Genomic DNA, 23,692 nt, shown 5'->3' with positions numbered 1-23,692 from the left:
ACTTGGTCTCTTATTTTTTTAATTTAATTAGTTATTTAGCTTTAATTTAACTCAATACCTCGGTAGCTAATTTATCGTTTAACTCAAAAGAATGTTTCAGTTATTCCTAATAAATTGGTAGTCCTAAACCGGCATTTGTTTTATATCTCTATAATTCCTTAAAGGAGTGTTTCTCATCTTTAACAATTTTAAGATCTCTGGACTCCAAAAACCATCTTAAATTTCAACTTCCCCAAGATTCAGGCTAGGGAATTCTGGGAGTTGAATTCCAAACAAGTTGCCAAAGTTAAGAAACTTTAATTTAAGGGCTTGGTTTATTGGTGTATATATATAGCTTTCTGTTACCCTGTTTCCCCGAAAATAAGACATCCCCTGATAATAAGCCCAGTTGGGCTTTTGAGCGCATGCGCTAAAATAAGCCTCCCCCTGAAAATAAGCCCTCCCTGAAAATATTTAAACGCAGAGCTGGAAATCAGGTAAGACTTCTTGCTCCATGTGCCCCAAAATAATAAGACCTCCTTGAAAATAAGGCCAAGCACTTATTTCGGGGTTCAAAAAAATATAAAACAGGGTCTTATTTTCGGGGAAACACGGTAGTAAAAATTAGCATAGTTTTATTTTAAGCCCTGGTTATCTGTGTAATATGGTTGGGTTATGTGGTAGCAAGATATATTTCTGGATTGCTACAGTAGGGAACATCTGAAAGAAAACCAAACAAAAAAAATAATGTATTTAATCCACTAAATACTAGGCTTAGAAAAGGGAATTAACACTAGTGATATGATAAGCATAATCCATTAGATATTCATATAGCTTCCAGTCCTATATTTCAGATTGCTGTCTGCAAATTGGAAGGTAAGAAATGCAATTTCCCAGTGATTAAGTAGGCATTACATTATGAAAATAAGCAGTGAAATCATATATTAAATTCAATTTTTCCATTGTCACATTCTTGCTTTCTGAATATTTCCTGAAGCATATTATTATAATCATATGTCAGTGTGCCTTTCCTTCATCAGTCAGCATAAGCTAAAATTTTCGTCCATGCAGACCATAAGCTTTTTGTGCTGCAGAATTATATCTGCTTAAATATTTAAAATAAATTCTGTATAGCTCTTATTTTGTGTTTGTGTGTGTGAAATTTATTTTTGTTGATTAAATTTATTTGCTGCCCATCTTACTGATAAAGCGACTGAATATTTTACAAAACATACTAAGCATATAGATTATTTTGTATACTGTACACACACACACACACACACACACACACACACACACACACACGTTATGTATGTGTGTGTGCATACCAGTAGATGGATGGATGGATGGATGGATGGATGGATGGATGGACGGACGGACAGACAGACAGACGACAGACGACAGATGGATGGACAGACGACACCGGTAGACACCGGTAGATACCGGTAGATAGATAGATAGATAGATAGATACCGGTAGATAGATAGATCGATAGATACCGGTAGATAGATAGAAAGAGAGACAGACAGAAAGAAAGATGGATGTATATATATATACCTATATACTTATGCATTATCATTATTATTGTGCTTTCAAAACTTTTTTTTTATTCCCAATAAATGCTTGGATAAGTCCATTCAATTTTTTGGACAAGTTTTTCAGAAGTGGCTTGCTGTTGCCTTCTTCCTGGGGCTGAAAGAGAGCGAACTCATATAAATATTCTCTAAAGGGAGTATCTTTTCAACAATGTATGCAGTAATATTTAAACTAATTTATTGTATTTTAGTTTTCAACATCAGGGTTACAATTTGAATTTCTATGGAATGCTTCCGTGGAATGCCTTGATCTTTAGAAACTCTCGTTTGCATAACTCACCTAAATAAGAGTGCAACACCTAGACCTGGCTTGTAGCTTTGAAAATACAGGGTTTAAAAAGTATGATAAGAGCATGCGCCATCTCAGTCTAACAAGTTTGGTATTTGATTTTGTTACAGGGCCGTTTTGAAATCTTTTTTCATTAGTGTGATGGAATGTAGTCTGGATTCCCAGAAGGGAGGGGCGGCATTCCAGAGGAATAAGAGACAGCAAAGTTTAGATGGTTTGGTTGGGAGGAAGAGAGTTAAGACAGCTCTTCCCTAGGAGATACCAGATTATATCTTTACTGATGCAAGTAGTTTGCTTTAGTTTGGCAAGATTTCTCTCTATAGATCCGTGATGGCGAACCTATGGCACATGTGCCACAGGTGCCATGCAGAGCCCTCTCTGCGGGCATATGAGCCGTTGCCTCAGCTTAGCTCCACCGTGCATGTGCGTGCCGCTCCCGCTGGCCAGCTGGTTTTTGGGTCTCTGCCGCCCATGCACAGGGGCGGGGCACATGCGGGAGACACGCGTGCATGCATGGGGTGGGGGTCATCTACGGGGGTGGGGGGAGCACCGGGGGTGCAGTGAGCCTGTTTTTGGTCCCAGGAGGCTGCAGGGATGCCTGCTAGGCCAAAACGAGGGGCGGGTTCACGCGCACAGGGGGCGTTGCACAGGCATTGCATTATGGGTGCCAGCACATGTGTCTTCGCTGTTGTTCGCGCGCACGCTTTCAGCATGCAACGACAAAAAATTAGCCATCACTGCTATAGATGAAGGAACAATAAAAGAGACTATTCAGAAGAACCTCAGCCTGTCTTTCTTGGTTTTTTGGAGCCTGACACTACTGACTTGAAAACAGCTGCTTGGTTGTAAAACCAAAAGAAGTAGTAACATTTTGTCATATTTCCAACGTGGTCGTAGATGGTTGCTCGTTTTTTGCTTTTTGCACGCCAGCTTAAATAACTGAGCAAAGGCTCCCAATGAATGTGTAGATAATTATCTGTTTGTTTACTTTTAAATAATACCCTTTGGAAGCAACAATCCCCTTTTGTAAGCCCTATATAATAGCTATTGTTCCATTAAAATATAGTGTGTTTTGCTTATTCTCTGCCCATTTTTTGTTTTTCGTAAATGTTTTGAAAGCCGCTGAATTAATTATTCCTAAATTATATAACTTTGAGGTTCATAATCAATGTATATTAATGTACTGTGCTGTTTTAATCTCTGTAGTGCCTCCCAGACCTGGGTAACTTACCCAAAATTAAGGAAAACTGGTTTTTCTTTGAGTAACAACACATCAACGACGACCCAAACACAAAAGACACATTTAAATTGGCTTAAAGCAGGGGTGAAATCCAGCAGGTTCTAACAGGTTCTGGAGAACTGGTAGTGGAAATTTTGAGTAGTTTGGAGAACCGGCAAATACCACCTCTGGCTGGCCCCAGAGTGGGATGGGAATGGAGATTTTGCAATATCCTTCCCCCAGGAGTGGGGAGGGAATGGAGATTTTGCAATATCCTTCCCTGCTACGCCCACCAAGTCACACCCACAGAACCGGTAGGGAAAATTTTTGGATTTCACCCCTGGCTTAAAGTGTTTCACCTACATTGCATAAGAATTCTACATTCTGATGAGTGGTTTTGGGTAACGAAGGAAAAAATTTGGAAAGTACCAGCATAGATGCTTTTTTATAAAATATACTGTAGCTCAGGATTACCTTAATAGAGCTGCTCATCAAATTTGTTAAATGTTTCCAATTAAACAATTACTTTTATATATGGAGAGGAGGGTTTCACATATGTAACAGAAGAAACAATCCTCGCAAATGTCTGAAGACATTCTCAGTCATCCAGGTCATGGTTGTCCCAAAGCTGCTTTTTTCAGGAGGCAACTGGACTTTCTTGTTTTTCTTTTGAAGACGTTTCACTTCTCATCCAAGAAGCTTCTTCAGCTCTGACAGGATAGTGGGGAATGGAAGGGTTTATATTCCTGGCAGAGAGCTGGTCATTTGCATCCTTTTAGAGGATTTAGAGGGTCATTGAAGCACTTGGAGGTTTATCTGTGTCCTCAGGGTCACCTGAGTTAGTGCCAGGGTGGATAAAAATCAATGATTTTTTTAAAAAAATCAAAAAAATCAGATTTTTTAAAAATTTAAATTGGATTTTTTTGATTTAAATCGATTTTTTTTTATTTTTATCGAATTTATTTTAATAAAAAACTTTTGGGGTAAAAATCTATCGTAAGATAGTTTTCTATTTAAGTTACATAAATAATTTAGTTTATTCAGCATGAAATGGAGCTTAGTTATGTAGCATGAGGCTGTATATTCTGCAACACTGGGACTATCGGTGAGTCAACAGTGGGTCAAAGGAGTAGCAGAGATGACAGCTGCTCTTTAAAAATTATGATTTAAATCGAGTTGATTTAAATCAAGCCTTTTTACTAGTGATTTAAATCATGATTTAAATTGTGATTTAAATCATGATTTAAATTGTGATTTAAAATCAACTCGATTTAAATCAAATCCACCCTGGTTAGTGCTCCTGGTTCCTGTAGTCTGCAATTTTTTTTCTCCGGAAATCCATTCCTACTCCCACACCATTCAAAGGGTGTTCATCTCAAATTGTATAGCTAAAAGTCTGTAGAGATTTTCAGTCATCTGGGTCATGGTTGTCCCAAAGATGCTTTTTCAGGAGACAACTGGACTTCCTTGTTTTTTCTTTGAAGATGTTTCTCCCAAGAAAAAAAAGAAAATTTCCCCATTGACTTTGCATGTCAGAAGGTCGCAAAAGGGAATCACATGATCCTGGGACACTGCAACCGTCATCGATAGGAGTCAGTTGTCAAGCATCTGAATTTTGATCACATGACCATGGGGATGCTGCAATGCTCATAAATTTGAAAAATGGTAATAAGTTACTTTTTTGTTGTTAACTTCAACAATGGTAGTGAATGGTCGCTAAACGAACTGTATCCCTCTCAGCATGTTAAAGCAGCCACGTGCTTTCATATTTTCCACATATTAAGCTTCAGAGGTTTTAACCAACATGTATATGTGTGTGTGTGTGTGTGTACACACCCAGACAATTCTTACATTGGGAGACTGTCAGAGAAACAACTATGCCTGACCATACACAAAACTGGTGAAATCTTTGGAAGTGTTTGTTGCCTGTCCAGAGGACACAACTCTTTAAACTTTTCCCTTGGTTTGCTTAGCTTAATATTTTCTAATACAGGTAGTCCTCGACTTACAACAGTTCGTTTAGTGACCGTTCAAAGTTACAAAGGCACTGAAAGCAGTGACTTACGACCATTTTTCACACTTAACAACCGTTGAAGAATCTCCATGGTCACATGATTTACATTTGGACACTTCTTTCGTATTTATGAGCATCCTGGGGGTCATGTGATCTACTTTTTGTGACCTCCTGACAAGCAAAGTCAACGGGGAAGTGGCTTCTCTTAACAACCTTGTTCCTAACTTAACAACTGCAGGGATTCACATAACAACCGTGACAAGAAAGGTCGTAAAATGGGGCCAAACTCACTTAAGAAATGTCTCACTTAGCCATATAAATTTTGGGCTCAGTTGTGGTCATAAATTGAGAGTTGAGAACTATGTGTAGGCAAGATCCTTGGCCATGAATCCACAGTATCTCTGCAGCACAGCCTGCATGAAATGGAAAGAAATGTTTTGACCTATGTTCCACCTACGTTGTGGTGGAACACACAACTTGATACATGATTGGAGTGTTTGCGTAAGAAAAAACAGGAAGCTTCTTATATTTTGTGTCCCAGGTTCACATTGAGGGCTTTTTACTCATTGGGCAATCTGTCTGAAAAAGGAACTTCCTCCTAGCAAAGGGGAATAAGCATATTAGACCAGTGGGTAGGGTAGGGTAGGGTAGGGTAGACTGGACTGGACTGGACTGGACTGGACTGGACTAGACTAGAGTCTAGAATAGAGTAGAGTAGAGTAGAGTAGAGTAGAGTAGAATAGAGTAGAGTAGAATAGAATAGAATAGAATAGAATAGAATAGAATAGAATAGAATAGAATAGAATAGAATAGAATAGAATAGAATAGAATAGAATAGAATAGAATAGCAGAGTTGGAAGGGACCTTGGAGGTCTTCTAGTCCAACCCCCTGCTTAGGCAAGATACCCTACACCACTTCAGACAGATGGTTGTCCAATCTCTTCTTAAAAACTTCCAGTGTTGGAGCATTCACAACTTCTGCAGGCAAGTTGTTCCACTGATTAATTGTCCTGACTGTTAGGAAATTTCTCCTTAGTTCTAAGTTGCTTCTCTCCTTGATTCCACCCGTTGCTTCTTGTCCTGCCCTCAGGTGCTTTGTGGAATAGCTTGACTCCCTCTTCCTTGTGGCAGCCCCTGAGACATTGGAACACTGGTGTCATGTCATCCCAATCCTTCTCTTCATTAAATTAGATATACCCAGTTCCTGTAACCGTTCTTCATATGTTTTAGCCTACAGTCCCCTAATCCTCTTTGTTGCTCTTCTCTGCACTCTTTCCAGAGTCTCCACATCTTTTTTACATCGTGGCGACCAAAACTGGATGCAGTATTCCAAGTGTGTCCTTACCAAGGAATTATAAAGTAGTATCAACACTTCATGTGATCTTGATTCTGTCCCTCTGTTTATGCAGCCTAGAACCATGTTGGCTTCTGGGGCAGCTGCAGCACACTGCTGGCTCATATTTAAATGACTTTTTCTTACATTCAGAACAGTTATTTTCCAATTTTGAAATGTGCTTAACTGAGTCTTCTTCCAACCCTATACAACTAGTGTTACACAATGACAGGAGTGAAGGAACCTTTTCTTTCATAACATGTTTATTGTTAGCATGTTATAAGAAAAAAATATTTGTCAGGTGAGGTCAGTGTTAAGATAGATAAACATAAAAATAGCTTCTTTAAGTTAAAGTTTGCATAATACCTGCGGTTGTCTAATTGAAAAAAATAATGTCAAGGAGGTACTCTATGAATACATAGCACTAGTATTAAATAGTACCAATGTTTCATGCTAATCCGTGTTTTGGCTAGCCAGTGTTTTAGGCTAATCCATATTTTGGCTAATATTGTATGTGGGCCAAAGCCAAAAAACAAACAAATCCACATTCAGAATTTCAGAGCTATAGAGACAGATACCTATCTCTCCTCCGACTTCCCTAAGTTCCCTAATTTCCTAATAGAAAGAGGGAAGTACGGTTGCGTCCCTCTCACGATGATGTTTCCAGATCTAAAATTAAAAACTATTTCTGTTTTTCGACAGTATCTAGCTGAGTCATGGTAGAAAGGGTTACATAATGCAGAAGGAACAATCTCTTTAACTCAAAGGTATCAAACTCAATTTCATTCAGGGCCGCATCAGGGTTGTGTTTGACCTGGGGGGTGGGACAGGATGAGCGTGGCCAGCTCGACATCATTCATGTTGGGGGCGCCTGTGGTGGCCCGTGGGCTCTGCCAGTGAAAACGAGCTCCCAACCTCCGTTTTCAGTCACCACCACTACCTGCAGCCCTCTGTTGTGGCCCGTTAGTGGCCTGTGCAGTTAGTAGTTGATTCCGACAGCGAGGAGGCTGATGTGGTGCAGTTGGCACTCGAATCAGACAATGAGGAGGCTGGAGAAGATGTGGTGCCAGAGGCGGGGATTCAGCCAGGGCCTTCAGAACCTACAGAAGCTCCCATAAGTGAAGAGGAAGAAGAGGAGGAGCCTCTTTTCGATGCACGAGCGCGCAGAGCTGCGAAAAGGCAGGAATGGCTCCTCAGGAGGAGGTCTCCTCAAGAGTAAGGCTTGGGGCTAATTGGCCACTCCCCTAGCCTATTTAAGGAAGGACAACGACTGATGCAATTTGCAGGAAACAACTTCGTTCACATTCCTTCGATCTTGATTCCAGAAAACGTTTGATTCGGCTCTTGTTTCTCTCTCATCAGTTTTTCTGCAAATTGCTTCTGGGCAATTCTGCCAACCACAGTAAGATTACAGTTATCTGAAATATTGTGCCTCAGAATTGAGTTATTATTCTCTGGATTCTTGTCGGCTGTTAATGAAGTTAAATTAACAGCCTTTGTTCAGAAAAGACTGATTTAAATTAGTAAACTAAGGTTTGTACGGACTTTGTGTGTGCTGCGTTCTTTGGGGTCCATAGCTGGGGCAGAACAACCTCTGCCAGCGAAAACAGAGCTTGGGAAGGCCGCATGCTCCATTTTAGCTGGCAGAGCCACCACAGGCCGGTCCTTCGCGGTTTCCAGGTTGGCCCTGTGGGCCAGATGTAAGCACCCTGCGGGCCAGATTCAGCCCCCAGACCTTGAGTTTGACACCCCTGCTTTAACTGAATAACTCTTTTTACTTAGGGCTCGGCAAATACTTCGATCTTTGGACCGAGTCAAGAATGTATTTCTGATTGATCGTTGGTATCTTCCTCAGAGCCTTTTGTAGAAAGTATTTGTTAAATTGCAGATTCAACTAATTAGACGAAGCCAATATCAACATCTTAGGTTTCCCCCAAATCACTTTATTCTAATGCAGGGGTGTCAAACTCACGGGCTGCGTGCCAGATGCGTCACTCTCTGGCCATGCCCACCCCTGTTTTAGCGAAGGAAAAATTAATGATACATCACGTGATGACAATGTGACGTCGCGAGTTTGACACCCCTGTTCTAATGTCACTAACTATATAAATAAAAAAGTAGAAAAAAACTTTATTCATTACGACCGCCCAATAATAGTCGCCAGCAATTCTCACATTTTAATTATTTTAATTGAAAAAAATGGAAAAGTAATTAACAAGTTATAACCGCCTAAATTATGGAAAACATTTAACAATTAGTCAACTTCAGGTTTTGTGGTTTTGTAGATAATCCTTTCAATTCCACCAGAGGACTGTTACATTACCTGTCTTTAAAAATGGAGAGACGTCTGACCCGATAAACCGTTACCCAGTTGGTTGTGATCAATAAATTGTATGTATGGCATCTGTGCTACAAATGTTTAAACGGGTGGTCCTCGACTTACAACAGTTCATTTAGTGACCATTGAAATTTACAATGGCACTGAAAAAAGTGACTTATGAACATTTTTCACACTTACGACCTTTATAGCAGCCCCATGACCATGCGATCAAAATTCAGATACTTGACAACTGATTCATACTTAAGACCATTGCTGTGTCCCAAGGTTATGTGATCGGGGAAGCCAAATTCATTTAACAACCGGATTACTAATTTATTAACTACTGTGATTCACTTAACTGTGGCAAGAAATGTCGTGAAATGGGACTAAACTGACTTAACAAATGTCTCACTTAGCAACAGAAATTTTGGGCTCAATTGTGGTCGTAAACTGAGGACTACCTGTATTGGTTGGAGTAGGTTTAAGATTTTCACTGAGAAGATGGCATGGTTCAGAGGGCTGAATTAAATGCACCAATGTAGTCCTTAACTTACAGCCATTCATTTAGTGACATTTGAAGCTAGAACGGCCAGTTTTCACATTTATGACCGTTGCATGGTCACGCCATCAAAATTTGGTTGCTTGGCAACTGGCATGTATTTGTCACAGTTGCAGTGTCCTGGGATCATGTATTTTCCATTTGTAACCTTCCACAGCTGGCTTTCGACAAGCAAAGTTAACGGGGAAACTTAATGACTGCATGATTCACATAACTGCAGCGACTTGCTTAACAATTGTATAAAATGGCGCACAACTCATTTGACAACTGTCTTGCTTAGCGAGGAAAATTTTGGGCTCACTTGCTGTCATAAGTTGAGGGCTACCTGTATCATACTATTGGCTGGACAAATGCATCACCACTCCATTGGGGACCTTCTACGTGTACTTGTCAATCTTAAATTGATATTAATTCATTCTCTAGGGCAAGGGTGTCAAACTCAAGGCTCGCGGGCCAGATTTGGCCCTCAGGCTGCTTAGATCTGGCCCATGGGGCCGTCCTAGAAACAGTGAAGGACCGGTCCGCGGTTCCTCTGCTAGCAAAAATGGAGCTTGGGTGGGCTGTGCACAGTCCTCCCAGGCTGTCTTTGGCCACCACAGTCTCCTGCAGCCCTCTGCCAGAGGAAATGGACCTCCTAGAGGGCTGCAGGAGACTGTTATGGCCGAAAACAGAGCTCGGGAGCCAGTGGTGATATTCAAAACTTTTTACTATCAGTTCTGTGGGTGTGGCTTGGTGGGCGTGGCATGGCTTGGTGGGCGTGGCGTAGTGGGCATGACAGGAGACGGATACTGTAAAATCTCCATTCCCTCCCCATTCCAGGGGAAAGTTACTGCAAAATCCCCGTTTCCTCCCGATCAGCTGGGACTCGGGAGGCAGAGAATAAATGGGGGCGGGGCCAGTCAGAGGTGGTATTTACCGGTTCTCCGAACTACTCAAAATTTCCGCTACCGGTTCTCCAGAAGTGGTCAGAACCTGCTGAATACCACCTCTGTCGGGAGCCCATTTTCACTGGCAGAGCACTTGGGCCAACACAGTGATGTCAAGCTGGCCACGCCCACCCTGGCCACGCCCACCCAGGCCCCCGAGGTCAAACACAACCCTGATGAATGAATGAAATGAAATCGAGTTTGACACCTCTGCTCTAGGGCCAAGCTATGCTGGAGATTAAAACAATCCTCTTTGGAACAGTGGTGCTTTTATTTAAATAAAGAATCTGCATCCAGATCATGTGTAGGCTTTGATACTTTAACTGTCTGCTGACTTCACTTAAAAATAGGTTGTGTACTGCATTTAAGTATCACCGTAAATAAGAGTATGATTACAAATTCATGCTCAAAAGAGCTGGGTTTTTACTTTTCTCTTTTTCAAAATTGGGGGGCGGGGAGAACCCATCTCCAAAGAGGCATTATCATTGCCCACTGTTTTTCATTTTTTTTCATTTTCATTTTATTAGATTTATATACCGCCCTACTCCCGAAGGACTCAGGGCGGTGAACAGCCAAAGAGATAAAACATACAGACTACAAAATTTAAAAGACAATATAAAACCCAATTAAATAGTTTGGCCCAGAACAGATTAAAATACCCCTAAAATTTTAAAACAGATTTAAAATTTACAATTAAAAAGGGAAGTTAGGCCAGGCCAGCCTGTTGAAATAAAAAGGTCTTAAGGGCACGGCGGAAGGTGCGTAAATCCAGGGATCCTCCGTATCTCCGGGGGAGCTCATTCCAGATAGCTAAATATGTTAACTAAATATGGCCATATATTTCATACTTTTATATTCTGATGATATACACATTTTCACTTTTGCATAGAAGGGAAACTTTTGAATTCTTTGTGTCTTAACATTCTTGGTAATTTTTTCTTGTTCTCCCTGAACAGGATCAAAGGGATCTTTCAGAAAGAAGCAAAGATGAATATGGTAAAAAGGATAATGGGTCGACCTCGGCAAGAGGAATGTAGCCCTCAAGATAACGCTCTAGGATTAATGCATCTACGCCGGCTGTTTACAGAATTGTGTCATCCTCCTCGGCACATGACTCAAAAGGAACAGGAAGAGAAGCTTTACATGATGCTACCAGTTTTTAACAGGGTAAGGCTTTTTTTGAGTATGGTTTTAGGCATGTGATAAAACGTTGCAAGTTTTAAATTTCCAGTGTTGCACATTGTCCTAACGGTTATTTAAGTCAAGTTCCTCTGAGCCAGCCAAACTGTAATGGAAGTGGATTCCCTCAGATCGCTTGTAAGACAAAAATAAAAAGTTTGGAGTGATTTGTGTCGGTCTCTCAGAATCAGACATTGATAACTATGCTGAAATACTATAATGTTTTCCTGAAAATAAGACCTCCCTGGATAATAAGCCCAATAGGGCTTTTGAGTGCATGCGCTAAAATAGCCCCCCCCCCAAAATAAGCCCTCCCTGAAAATATTTAAACGCTGGCACAGCCGGTCCCCATCATTTCCTCTGGTTAGGGTTAGGGAGACAGAGCTGGAAATCTGGTAAGACGGCAAGAAGAGCCCCACGTGCCCCCAAAATAATAAGACCTCCCCAAAAATAAGGCCAAGTGCTTATTTTGGGGTTCAAAAAAATATAAGACAGGGTCTTATTTTCGGGGAAAGACGGTACACATACATTCTATCATCTCTTTCTTCCTCTCTCTCTCTCTCTCTCTCCATCAACCCTTAATAGGGAAAAGAAAATACTCTCTGACTCTATTTCCCATTTTTCCATTTTCTGTCATGAAAATGAACTGCAAAACACTAATGTGAAAACAATTATCTGTGAATGTCTATGGAGATTCTCAATCATCCAGGTCATGGTTGTCCCAAAGGTGCTTTTTCAAGAGGCAACTGGACTTTCTTTGTTTTTCTTTGAAGACGTGTCACTTCTCATCCAAGAAGCTTCTTCAGCTTCTTTGCTTCTCATCCAAGAAGTGAAATGTCTTTAAAGAAAACACAAGAAAGTCTGGTGTTTGGGACCATTTGGGACAATTATCTGGGAACTGAGTTTAAATTTGGTTGTGACCACTTCAGTGTCTTCAGATGCTTTTCTCCTTGTCTACAAGAATTGGAAAAAAACAGATAAGAAGAAATGAAAAATGGAGATTGACAAGAGTGAAATACAGGATGAGTAATGGATATTGCGGATGATTAATAACGAAGTTTCCTACAAATCAATCAAAATAAACAAAAAAAATCACCTTACATTTTCAAACTTTTTTTAAAAAAATTAGGTTGACCTTTGAATTCAGTCTTACTCACAAATTTAACTGCTTACAGTAAACCTTTGTAGCTCCTGAGTTAAGGGCAGGGTATGAATCAAATAAATAGATAAAACTTAGCTTTTTCAGTAGTGTTTTGAGGGGTCCTTGGTCCTTCTCCTTTTTAATATTTTTAATATTCAGCATAAATGAGTACATACATGCCCATCACCCTGTTCCTTTTATAAATAACATCATATAAATAAGAATTGGTAAAGAAAATAAACTGGAGGTAATAGAAGAAGAAGGTTAAGTCTAATTTACACCAACATCTTTCAATATAAAATAGAATAGAATAGAATAGAATAGAATAGAATAGAATTTTTATTGGCCAAGTGTGATTGGACACACAAGGAATTTGTCTTGGTGCATATGCTCTCAGTGTACAAAAAATAAAAGATACGTTCATCAAGAATCATAAGGTACAACACTTAATGATAGTCATAGGTTACAAATAAGCAATCAGGAAACAATATCAATATAAATCTTAAGGATACCAGCAACAAAGTTACAGTCATACAGTTATAACTGGGAGGAGATGGGTGATAGGAACGATGAGAAGATGAGAAGATTAATAGTAGTGCAAACGTAGTAAATAGTTTGACAGTGTTGAGGGAATTATTTGTTTAGCAGAGTGATGGCGTTCGGGAAAAAAACTCTTCTTGTGTCTAGTTGTTCTGGGGTGCAGTGCTCTATAGCGTCGTTTTGAGGGTAGGAGTTGAAACAGTTTATGTCCAGGATGTGAGGGGTCTGTAAATATTTTCACAGCCCTCTTTTTGACTTGTGCAGTATACAGGTCTTCCATGGAAGGCAGTTTGATAGCAATTGTTTTTTCTACAGTTCTAATTATCCTCTGAAGTCTGTGTCTGTCTTGTTGGGTTGCAGAACCAAACCAGACAATTATAGAGGTGCAGATGACAGACTCAACAAATTCTTTTATTATGTCCAGATAAAATATTACAATTAATGGTGAGTTGTCAATATCTAATCAAAGTCTGTCTAATTGTACAGTCAGTGTAACAAAATTTAATATGACTTTCCCTATTTTATCTCTGCAATGCGTTCTTGCTTCTATTACATCCTCATATTAATTCACATAATGTGGTTTGGACTTTAAATATCTTACAGTTCTGTGATTTTCTGAATCTTCCCCTCCCTCACGTGCATTCTTCCTTCAAATATTTGTTTCGCAATTTGGAGTGTCACTTAACTCTTTTCATATTACCAAATAACACGAACGTACATCTTTTATAGTGTTTACTTATGTTTACATTCAATTCATATTCCTTCAGCTCCTGTTTGCTTTTGACCTCCTCTTCTTTTAACAAGTATACTTCATTGCCACCCTATTCGGTTTGGATTTTTTTAATTTCCCTCTCATAAAACTCTCACTTGACTATATCAAGTAGCTACATAAAAGCATGTCCTTCTCCCACAGACTATACGCTGCCATTATTATTTTTTCTACCAGTCTTTGTACTTCTCAAAAGTTCTCCATCCCGTTTTCTGATTTTTAATAAGCGTTCAACCAGTTGTGCCCATTATTTATTTAATGTATTTATTAGACCTTTTATTGCTTTGTTAGCCTTATAATAACTCAAACTATTGATTCTCTCTTTTATTAGTTTTATTGTTTTTTATATGAGGGTTTTATATTTTTATAAGCTGCCCTGAGTCGCCATGTGTGGATAGTCGGCAATATAAGTTTCCTAAATAAATAAAACTATTAATGTTCCTTCCGCCTCCTGTTTTCCCCTCACCCCCTGTGAGGTGGGTTGGGCTCAGAGAGAGTAATTGGCTCATGGTCACCCAACTGGTTTTCATACCTTAGGCGAGACTAGAACTTATAAATCTCTTGGTTTCTACAATGGTGCCTAACTTAACCACTAGACCAAACCGGCATATATGTGATAAACCACATTTTCATAGTTATTCATAGAATTCTTTGTAGAGATGTTTCTTGCCCATCTTATTCTCAGATATTTCCTTGATTTCATTCAGATTATGAGACGAGATTATTTAAATCAGAGGTTTTACATCTCTGTAGAAACAAGGTGGTATAAATAATGAATGTTCGATTTTATTATTTATTTATTTATTTCAAACTCATTTAATGGTAGTAAGAGATATTTGATTGTAATAATCAGGAGCATATACTACATTTTGAGTTACATAACCCATACCATCTGTTCAGTGCAGATTTCTCTCTGCTTGGAAAAGCAACTATGCAATTCTGATGCACCCTTTGGTTTTCTGCTAATGCTTATATAAAGACATCAACATACTCTTTAAAAATTAATGGCCGAGCTCCATGAAAGCACTGATTGATAAATAACTGAAAAAAAAATTCTCTGCTATACAAGAACAAATATCTGTATTAGTCACGAGGAAAAGGCAAAACTGGCTTGCAGTCTCCAATAGGTGGAGTATAATATATATGAAGAGGAACGCAGTGGCTTAGTGGCTAAGACACTGAGCTTGTCCATTGAAAGGTTGACAGTTCAGCAGTTCAAATCCCTAGTGCCGCGTAACAGAGTGAGGTCCCGTTTCTTGTCCCAGCTTCTGCCAACCTAGCAGTTCGAAAGCATGTAAAAAAAAAATGCAAGTAGAAAAATAGGGACCACCTTTGGTGGGAACGTAACAGCGTTCCATGCGCCTTTGGCGTTTAGTCATGCTGGCTACATGACCACGGCGATGTCTTAGGACAGCGCTGGCTCTTCGGTTTTGAAACGGAGATGAGCACTGCCCCTTAGAGTCGGGAATGGCTATCATATACTGTATGTGCGAGGGGAACCTTTACCTTTACCTTAATACATATGATCCACTAACAGTTGTGGTGTTCTTTCCTGTTTGTGGTATCAGTAGGAATTTTGCCTGGCCCTCGTGTGCTATTTGTACAGAATGCATGCTCCTCGTCCTTTTATGGAGATAGAAGATAATATGGCCTCAACTTAAGATACGGGGTACTAGATTGGGACAGAAAATTGGCTCCAGTTTCCTTTCAAGCATTCTTTCGGTTGAAGCTAGATTTTACTGCTGTGTCCCGCGTAGAATGTTCCCCAAAATTTATGAAAATTTTCTGTGGCAATAGCTGTCTTCTTTCATATTCCCACCCAACTTGTTTTTGCTCTTTCATGAAGAAGTGGGCAAAACAGAAATTCAATATTTTTTTCCCCTGTAGTCCTCGACTTAACAACAGTTCATTGAATGACCGTTCGAAGATACAGCGGCACTGAAAATAAGTGATTTATAACCTTTCCCCCCCCACACACTTAACAACCATTGCAGCATCCCCACAGTCATGCGCTCAAAATTCAGACGCTTGGCAACTGACTCATATTTATGACCGTTGCAGTGTCCCAGGGTCATGTGGTGCCCTTGAGTGACCTTCTAACAAGCAAAGTCAATGCGGATGCCGGATTCACTTAACAACCGTGTTACTAATTTAACAAGTGCAGTGATTCACTTAACAACTGTGTCAAGAAAACCGTAAAATTCACTTAGCAAATGTTTCGCTTAACGACAGAAATTTGGGGCTCAATTGTTGTTGTAAGCTGAAGACGACATCTACATACAAATTACTAATATAATTATTATTAGTAATAAATACTAATAAATACTAATTGATGCTTTGAGCAACCTTCTAACAAGCAAAGTCAATAGGGAAGCCAGATTTGCTTTATAACTGTGTTACTAATGTAACAAGATTCGTTTCACGACTGTGGCAAGAAAGGTCGTAAACTGGGGCAAAACTCATCTAACAACTGTCCTGCTTAGCAACAGAAATTTTGGGCTCAATTGTGGTTGTAAATCAAGGACTACCTGTATTGATATTTAGGTTCACAATTTATTGCTGTAGAGGATTTGTTGTCCTTTTAAGGGGAAAACTGTATAGCAGTTGGCTAAAGTGCCCTTCCTTCCTTCCTTCCTTCCTTCCTTCCTTCCTTCCTTCCTTCCTTCCTTCCTTCCTTCCTTCCTTCCTTCCTTCCTTCCTTTCTTTCTTTCTTTCTTTCTTTCTTTCTTTCTTTCTTTCTTTCTTTCTTTCTTTCTTTCTTTCTTTCTTTCTTTCTTTCTTTCTTTCTTTTTAATAAAGAGGTCCTGAAGAAAATGTCTTAATAGTAAACATTACTTTGGCTCATAGTGTGTTCTGCTTTCATCCCTGCTTTAGTTGTTCAGCCCTAAATACTTCATGAGGTATTTTAATATTTCTGAAGGCAGGCATAATTCCTATATAGTATGAGGGTGCTAAAAACGGTTTTTAAATAAATAAATAACTCAAATCTTTATAAATATTGGCTTGAACTATATATGCTACGTTTGCATTCTAGCGATAATAGTAAGAGGGTGAAGTGCCAGCCCAGTCACATTACCCCTCCCCAAGCCACGGCCACAGAACCAGTAGTAACAAATTTTAGATTTCACCACTGGAGAAGTCCCACCCCCCACCCTCCCAATTAATAGTTGTTGAGATGCCCAAGGTTTTGAGGTCATGGCTATATAAGTCAAATAAATAAATAAAGACATCTTAAGTTCATAGGGAAACATTCTTTTGGCTCTTAGCTATGCAATTAACATCAATTGTACACTAATAATATAAAACATGGCTAAAGTCCCTTTTGCTGAGGAATTTAGGAAAAAGAAAAGAAAAGAAAAAAAGCCCTAAGTGTTACAGAGAAATATACTCTGAGAAAGCATACAGAGAAAGGTTGCCAAAAATTTCTTCTCTCTTTGTTTACTTCCAATTCTCAGATTTCTCTCCTTTTACCCAAAACAATGTTTGGAAATGGCTTAAAGGAAAGCTTTTATACATGTGGCTATTTTTCATTTGGTCATTATTTATTTAATAATTCATTCAAATTTCAAGGTCACCGACTGTCTGACAACTCTGGGGATCTTAAAAGCGGGGAAAATATATATATAAAAAGTGACCAAAACACAGCGACTGGAAGAGGACCAGAATACAGAACAAAAATCTAATTTTGTGTATTAACATCATTATTATTATTATTATTATTATTATTATTATTATTATTATTATTATTATTATTATTATTATTATTATTATTATTATTATTATTATTATTATTATTAATTGAATTTGTATACCGCCCTACTCCTGAAGGACTCAGGGCAGTGAACAGCCAAAAGATAAAATACATGTAATACAAATGTTAAAAAAAACCATTAAAATACAATTAAATAATTTGGCCCAGAAAATAAAATTTAAGACACCCCAAATTTATAAGACAAATTTAAAATTTAAAAATTTTTAAAAACAGTTTAAAAGAGAGGTTACGCCAGGCCGGCCTGCTGGAATAGGAATGTTTTGAGAGCACAGTGGAAAGCGCGCAGATCTGGGATCCTCCGTATCTCTGGGGGGAGCTCATTCCAGATGGTGGATGCCCCCACATGGAAGGCTCTCACCTTGGGGGCCGCCAGTCGACACTGTTTGACTGACGGCACCCTAAGAAGCCCCTCTCTATGAGAGCGTATTGGTCGGTGAGAGGCTACTGGGGCAGAAGGCGGTCTCGTAGATACCCCCGTCCTAGGCCATGGAGCGCTCTAAAGGTGGTAACCAAAACCTTGAAGCGCACCCGGAAGACCACCAGGAGCCAGTGCAGCTCGTGCAGGAGGGGGGTCACATGGGAGCGCCACGTCGCTCCCATAACCACCCGCACGGCCACATTCTGGACCAGCTGGAGCCTCCGGGTGCTCCCCAAGGGGAGCCCCATGTAGAAAGCATTGCAGTAGTCCAGGCGGGAAGTGACGAGGGCATGAGTGACCGTATTTAATGAGTCCCAATCCAGAAAGGGATGCAACTGGTGAATCAGGCGGACCTGATAATATGCCCTCCCAGCCACAACCGTCAAATGCTCTTCTAAAGACAGCTGTGAGTCCAGGAGGACACCCAAGTTGCGAGCCCTCTCCGTGGGGCCAACGACTCGCCCCCAATAGTCAGTGATGGCACCAACTGACTATATCGGGATGTCGGAAACCACAGCCACTCGGTCTTGGATGGGTTGAGCCTGAGTCTGCTTCTCCCCATCCAGTTCCGTACAGCCTCCAGGCACCGGGACATCATTTCAAGGGTATCATTGGAGTGGTCCGGGGTGGAGATGTACAGCTGAGTGTCATCAGCATACTGGTGGTACTTCACCCCGAAACCACGGATGATCTCACCTAGCGGCTTCACATAAATGTTGAACAGAAGGGGCGAGAGGACCGACCCATGTGCCACCCCACATACAAGGGGCCTCGGGGTCGACCTCTGCCCCCCTGCCAACACAGACTGCGACCAGTCGGAAAGAAAGGAGGAGAACTACCTCAACACGGTGCCCCCCACCCCTAACTCTTCCAGCCGGTGCAGCATGATACCATGGCTGGTGGTATCAAAAACCGCTGAGAGGTCTAATAGGACTAGGACAGAGGAGCAACCCCTGTCTCGAGCCCTCCAGAGATCATCAACCAATGCGACCAATGCCATTTAAGGATTATATGTGTTATAATTGGAACATAGGAAAAGAATCTTTCATTAGCAATAGTGCAGAGATTTATATACCACTTCATAGTGCTTTACAGCTCTCTCTAAGCAGTTTACAGAGTCAGCAAATTGCCCCCAATCAATCTGGGTCCTCATTTTACTGACCTGGGAAGGTGGAAAGCTGAGTCAACCTTGAATCGTCGGGATCGAACTCCTGGCAGTGAGCAGAGTCGGCCTGCAATACTGCATTCAAACCACTGTGCCACCACAGCTCATTAATTGGATTTTTTCAGTAATAATACTTAAAACCATGTTGTTCAACTGCACATTTTCCTATTCGTGTCATGTTAATTTGAACTCTGATTTATGCACGTTACTTAGCCATTTTTCATTTCTCTGCAGGTATTTGGAAATGCTCCTCCAAGTACAATGATAGAAAAGTTTTCAGATCTCCTTCAGTTCACCACACAAGTATCACGATTAATGGTAACTGAAATTCGTCGGAGGGCTTCTAATAAGTCCACAGGTAAATGCTTGAATTTCCACTGCATTATTCGTTTTATGTAGGTAAACTATAGCAGATTTTGACCTAAACAGCTCTTGGGATGCCAAACTAAGTACAGGGAGAACTGGTTAACAGCTGGATGGGAGACAACTGAGAAAGTCCAGGTGTATAGTGTAGACGGGCAAGCTTTTTTTTTATTGCTATTAAGAAAAATATGTGGTGTTTATTTGTTTTGTATGTTATATTGTTGTATCTATGTTTGTTCGTTATTTTTAACCAATAATTTTTTTTTTTTAAAAAGAAAAATATGTGGGGATGACCAAATAAACATCCATGCTTTTTCCATTGAAAAAGAAGGACATCTCCACAAAAATTAGGCGCATTGGTGCAACACATTAGTGATATTTGCTTGACTTGAATGTTATTTCTGGCAGACGGTGAAAGATGTTCTCTGTTTCTTTATTCTATAGTGGGTGTCAAACTCAATTTCATTGAGGGCTGCATCAGGGTTGTGTTTGACCGGGGGGGGCGGGGCGTGGATGGGGTTGGCGTGGTCCTCTGCCAGCGAAAATGGAGCTCACCCCTCCGGGACCTGTTTTTGGCTGGGACAGCCTCCTGCACCATGTGGCAGTGAAAATGGAGATTGGGAGGCTGCGTGCGGCCCCCCTGAGCCCTCTTTTCAGCCGGGACAGCCTCCTGCAACCTTCTGCCAACGAAAACAGACTTCGAGAGCTGCAGGAGGCCATCCCGGCTGAAATGGAGCCTGAGAGGGCCGCACACAGCCCTCCTGAGCTCCGTTTTCACTGGCAGAGGCACTATGGGCCGATACTTCGGACTAAGCACTCTGTGGGCCGCATCCGGCCTGTGGGCCTTGAGTTTGACACCCCTGTTCTATGGGGAAGAAAGGATGCTAATCTCACTGTGATCTTCTTCCTGGGAGAAGGGAGTGCCTTTGGTTCTCCCACAGATCCTAGATTCATCAAAGGCAAGGGTTGGCACAGATATCAAAGATTACTTATCCAAATCCTCCCGCTACAAGAATCCACTTTTACAGCATCCTGAGAGATGGCTTAAACAGTAGGAAAATCCCCCATCATCCAAAGCAGTCGGTTCCATTCTTGTAAAGTTTGATCAAAAGGAAACTTTTTCAGATATCCCAACCAACATCTATTTCATTTAAACTTTTTTTCTGGTTCCATCTTCTGAAAAGAAAAATTGGATTATTTTGCCTCATCTTCTGTAGGATAACTATAGTATCTCTCCACAGTCTGTCTTTGTTAAGTAAGCATACTTGCACTTGCAGATATTCCCTGTAAGTTATTCCTTCCAGGCTGTGTCATCTTTATTTTGCTTGCTCTTCAGTAGGCAGGCTCTTGTTTGTTAAATGCCTTTTCTAAAATGTAAGTGCCGAGATAGCATTCAGTGTTCTAGTTATAATGCCTTAAGAATAAACCATGCCTTAAGAATAATAATAAGAAGCAATACAGATAGTCTTTGACTTACGACTGGCGGTTTAACAACTGTTTGAAGTTTATGGTGGCCTCAGAAAGGGGATTTTATGGCTCATTAAAGTGCTTCCAGACATCGTAAAATATCACACCATTTGTTTCTCCCCATGGTCACATGGCTACATTTTGAGAATTACCCAGAAACATAGAAAACTGAGGGCAGAAACAACTCTGAGTTTTTTTGTTTTTGTATTCTTATTTATTTATTTTTATTTCTTTTATTATTTTATTTTTATTTATTTATTTTTTATTTTTTGTTGGACGATAGACAGGTGCTTATCCCAAGCATGTTTAAACTCAGTTGACTGATGATTATCAGTATTACGCAGTACCTGCACTATCTTGCTTAGCTATAAACCAAAGAAAAGAATTAGAATCAGCTACCTTGTAATGCTGCCCCAAGGATTATACAGGTAGTCCTCTACTTACGACCAAAATTGAGCCCAAAATTTCTGTGGCTAAGTGAGACATTTGCTAAGTGAGTTTTGCCCCATTTTGCGACCTTTCTTGCCACAGTTGTTAAGTGAATCACTGCAGTTGATAAGTTAGTCACACCGTTGTTAAGTGAATCGGGCTTCCCCATTGACTTTGCTCGTTGGAAGGTTCCAAAAGGTGATCTTGGGACATGGCAACGGTCATAAACATGAACTAGTTGGCAAGTATCTGAATTTTTGATCATATGATCATGGGGATGCTGCAAAGGTTGTAACTGTGAAAAATGGCCATAAGTCACTTTTTTCAGTGCCGTTGTAACTTTGAAAGGTGTGATGACACGGGCACGGCACTGAGATAACATAGGCAGCTGGCAGTTCAAACTGCCCCTTTATTGCTCCAAATTTCCCCAAACGCTCTCACGTTTCTGGCAAGTCCCAGAGCAAAGTGATGACAAACCCCACCACACACACCTCAAGCAGCCTTTGGCTGGAAATAGTCCAACCCCGCGCTGTGTACACCAAGGCTGCACAGCAATAAATCCAACAGGGCAAATCAGGAAGCAAAGGATCCAGGTAATTAGTCCAGAAAGCCAGAAAGAATGCAAGGACTCTTGGAAGATTCAAACGTTGGCACTCCACATTTCAGGAATTCAGCATTTGTTCCCGACAAATGCCCCTCCCCACAGTGTCTCCTTAAGTCTCATTCCCCAGGTGTGCCTTGTGAAGATGAGCTCTGAGGTCATCGCCTGAACTCTGTCTCTCATGTTCATCCTGCCCCTCTTCCTCCCTGTCTACAAGCTGTTCTAATCCTGAAAGGCCCTGACCTGACTGGCCTTTCCCTTCCCCATTTTCCTCAGAAGCCAACGAAACAGCCCCCTCAGTCTCTGTCAGCTCAGGTTATAGCTCGTCTTCCCTCACAGATTCAGGCTCCAATGGGGGCATGACAAAAGGGTACTAAATGAATGGTTTGTAAATCGAGGACTACCTATACTATTAGTCCTTCCTTAACAATCACAGTTGAGACCAGCAAGTCCATCACAAACCACACACAATAGTTAAGTAAGACATCATGTGAACACTACTTGCGATTTTACTGCTGGCTTCTCCGTTGATTCTTGATTTTCCTATGCTAATTGTGTACATTGCAGTGGTTGTAAACACCCTGTGGTTGCGAAGTGCCCAAATCTTGATCACATGACCGTGGAGATGCTGTGACAGTCATCAGTGTGAGGACTGATTATAAAGTTACTTTTTCGGCACCGTCATAGCTTGGGTTGCTAAACAGGGCAGTCATTAAATGAGAACTACAATAAATATATTGTACATGAAAGTGAGGAATTTTGACACATTAAAATAAATGGAGATGGAGGGCTTGTGTGTGTTGATTTTTCTCCTTTTTCTCCTCTGCCTTTTAGAAGCCGCGAGTCGTGCCATAGTTCAGTTTCTAGAAATCAATCAGAGCGAAGAAGCCAGTAGAGGTTGGATGTTGCTTACTACAATTAACCTGTTAGCTTCGTCTGGACAGGTGAGTTCTTAATGAGCAGAAAGTGGTATTTGGCAATAAATCGTTAAAGTGCCCTATTTCTTAACTCGTGAATGCCTCACCTTTATATTGTAACGTTGCCAGAACCTCCTCATTTGGATGAACATAGATAAATGCAAATTTGAGGACTGGAAGCTGGGGTGGTTCAAATAACTGTACCTTATATGAAGTATCTGGAAAACTGTAATTTTTACAATATAATTGTGAATTAAACCATTATACAATAAATGCATAGTTTAAAAAATGGTGAATTATACACTACAACCAACTTGCTGTTGTAAGTCAAGGACTACCTGTATTATAAACAAAAAAAAAATCAGGTAGTCCTTGACTTATAACAGCAATTAAAACCAGAATTTCCATTGCTACATGATGGAGTTGTGGAGTGGAATTGCATTGCCTAGCAATGGCAATCCCTCTGTCCTGGTTGCCATCATTAACTGAATCTCTCAGTTGTTAGACAAGGCAACTTCCTGAGAGCTTCCCACAATCAGTGTCATTGGGGAAGCCAGCAGGAAATTGCAACTCCCAAGCCAGCAGGCAAGAATATGGCTGCTGCTGGGTGAGGGAGGGAGAGTGAGAGGGGTTGCATGAAAAGTGCGGTGAGGATTGGGAAGGGGGTGCAAGGGGTGTGTGAGACATGCAATGAGGG

At 40.6% G+C, this 23,692-nt stretch overlaps 1 protein-coding gene across 10 annotated transcripts in view; it reads left to right on the top strand.

Moving 5' to 3' along the window:
• Nucleotides 1-23,692, top strand: part of WDFY3 (WD repeat and FYVE domain containing 3) — a 205,675-nt gene that overhangs the window by 44,630 nt on the left and 137,353 nt on the right. For all 10 annotated transcript variants that reach the window (XM_087875091.1, XM_087875090.1, XM_034431140.3 and 7 more), the window contains exons 2-4: nucleotides 11,191-11,401; nucleotides 19,453-19,576; nucleotides 22,913-23,022. In XM_087875091.1, the coding sequence (XP_087731217.1) occupies nucleotides 11,222-11,401; nucleotides 19,453-19,576; nucleotides 22,913-23,022 (414 nt within the window). In that variant the 5' untranslated portion in view covers nucleotides 11,191-11,221. The remainder of the gene's footprint in view (nucleotides 1-11,190; nucleotides 11,402-19,452; nucleotides 19,577-22,912; nucleotides 23,023-23,692) is intronic.

Source organism: Pantherophis guttatus, chromosome 8, assembly GCF_059756535.1.
Source record: "Pantherophis guttatus breed Tessera chromosome 8, ASM5975653v1, whole genome shotgun sequence".
NCBI classification, from domain to species: Eukaryota; Metazoa; Chordata; class Lepidosauria; order Squamata; family Colubridae; genus Pantherophis; species Pantherophis guttatus.
The sequence above is the reverse complement of the archived record's forward strand: the minus strand, read 5'-3'. Positions and strand labels throughout refer to the sequence as shown.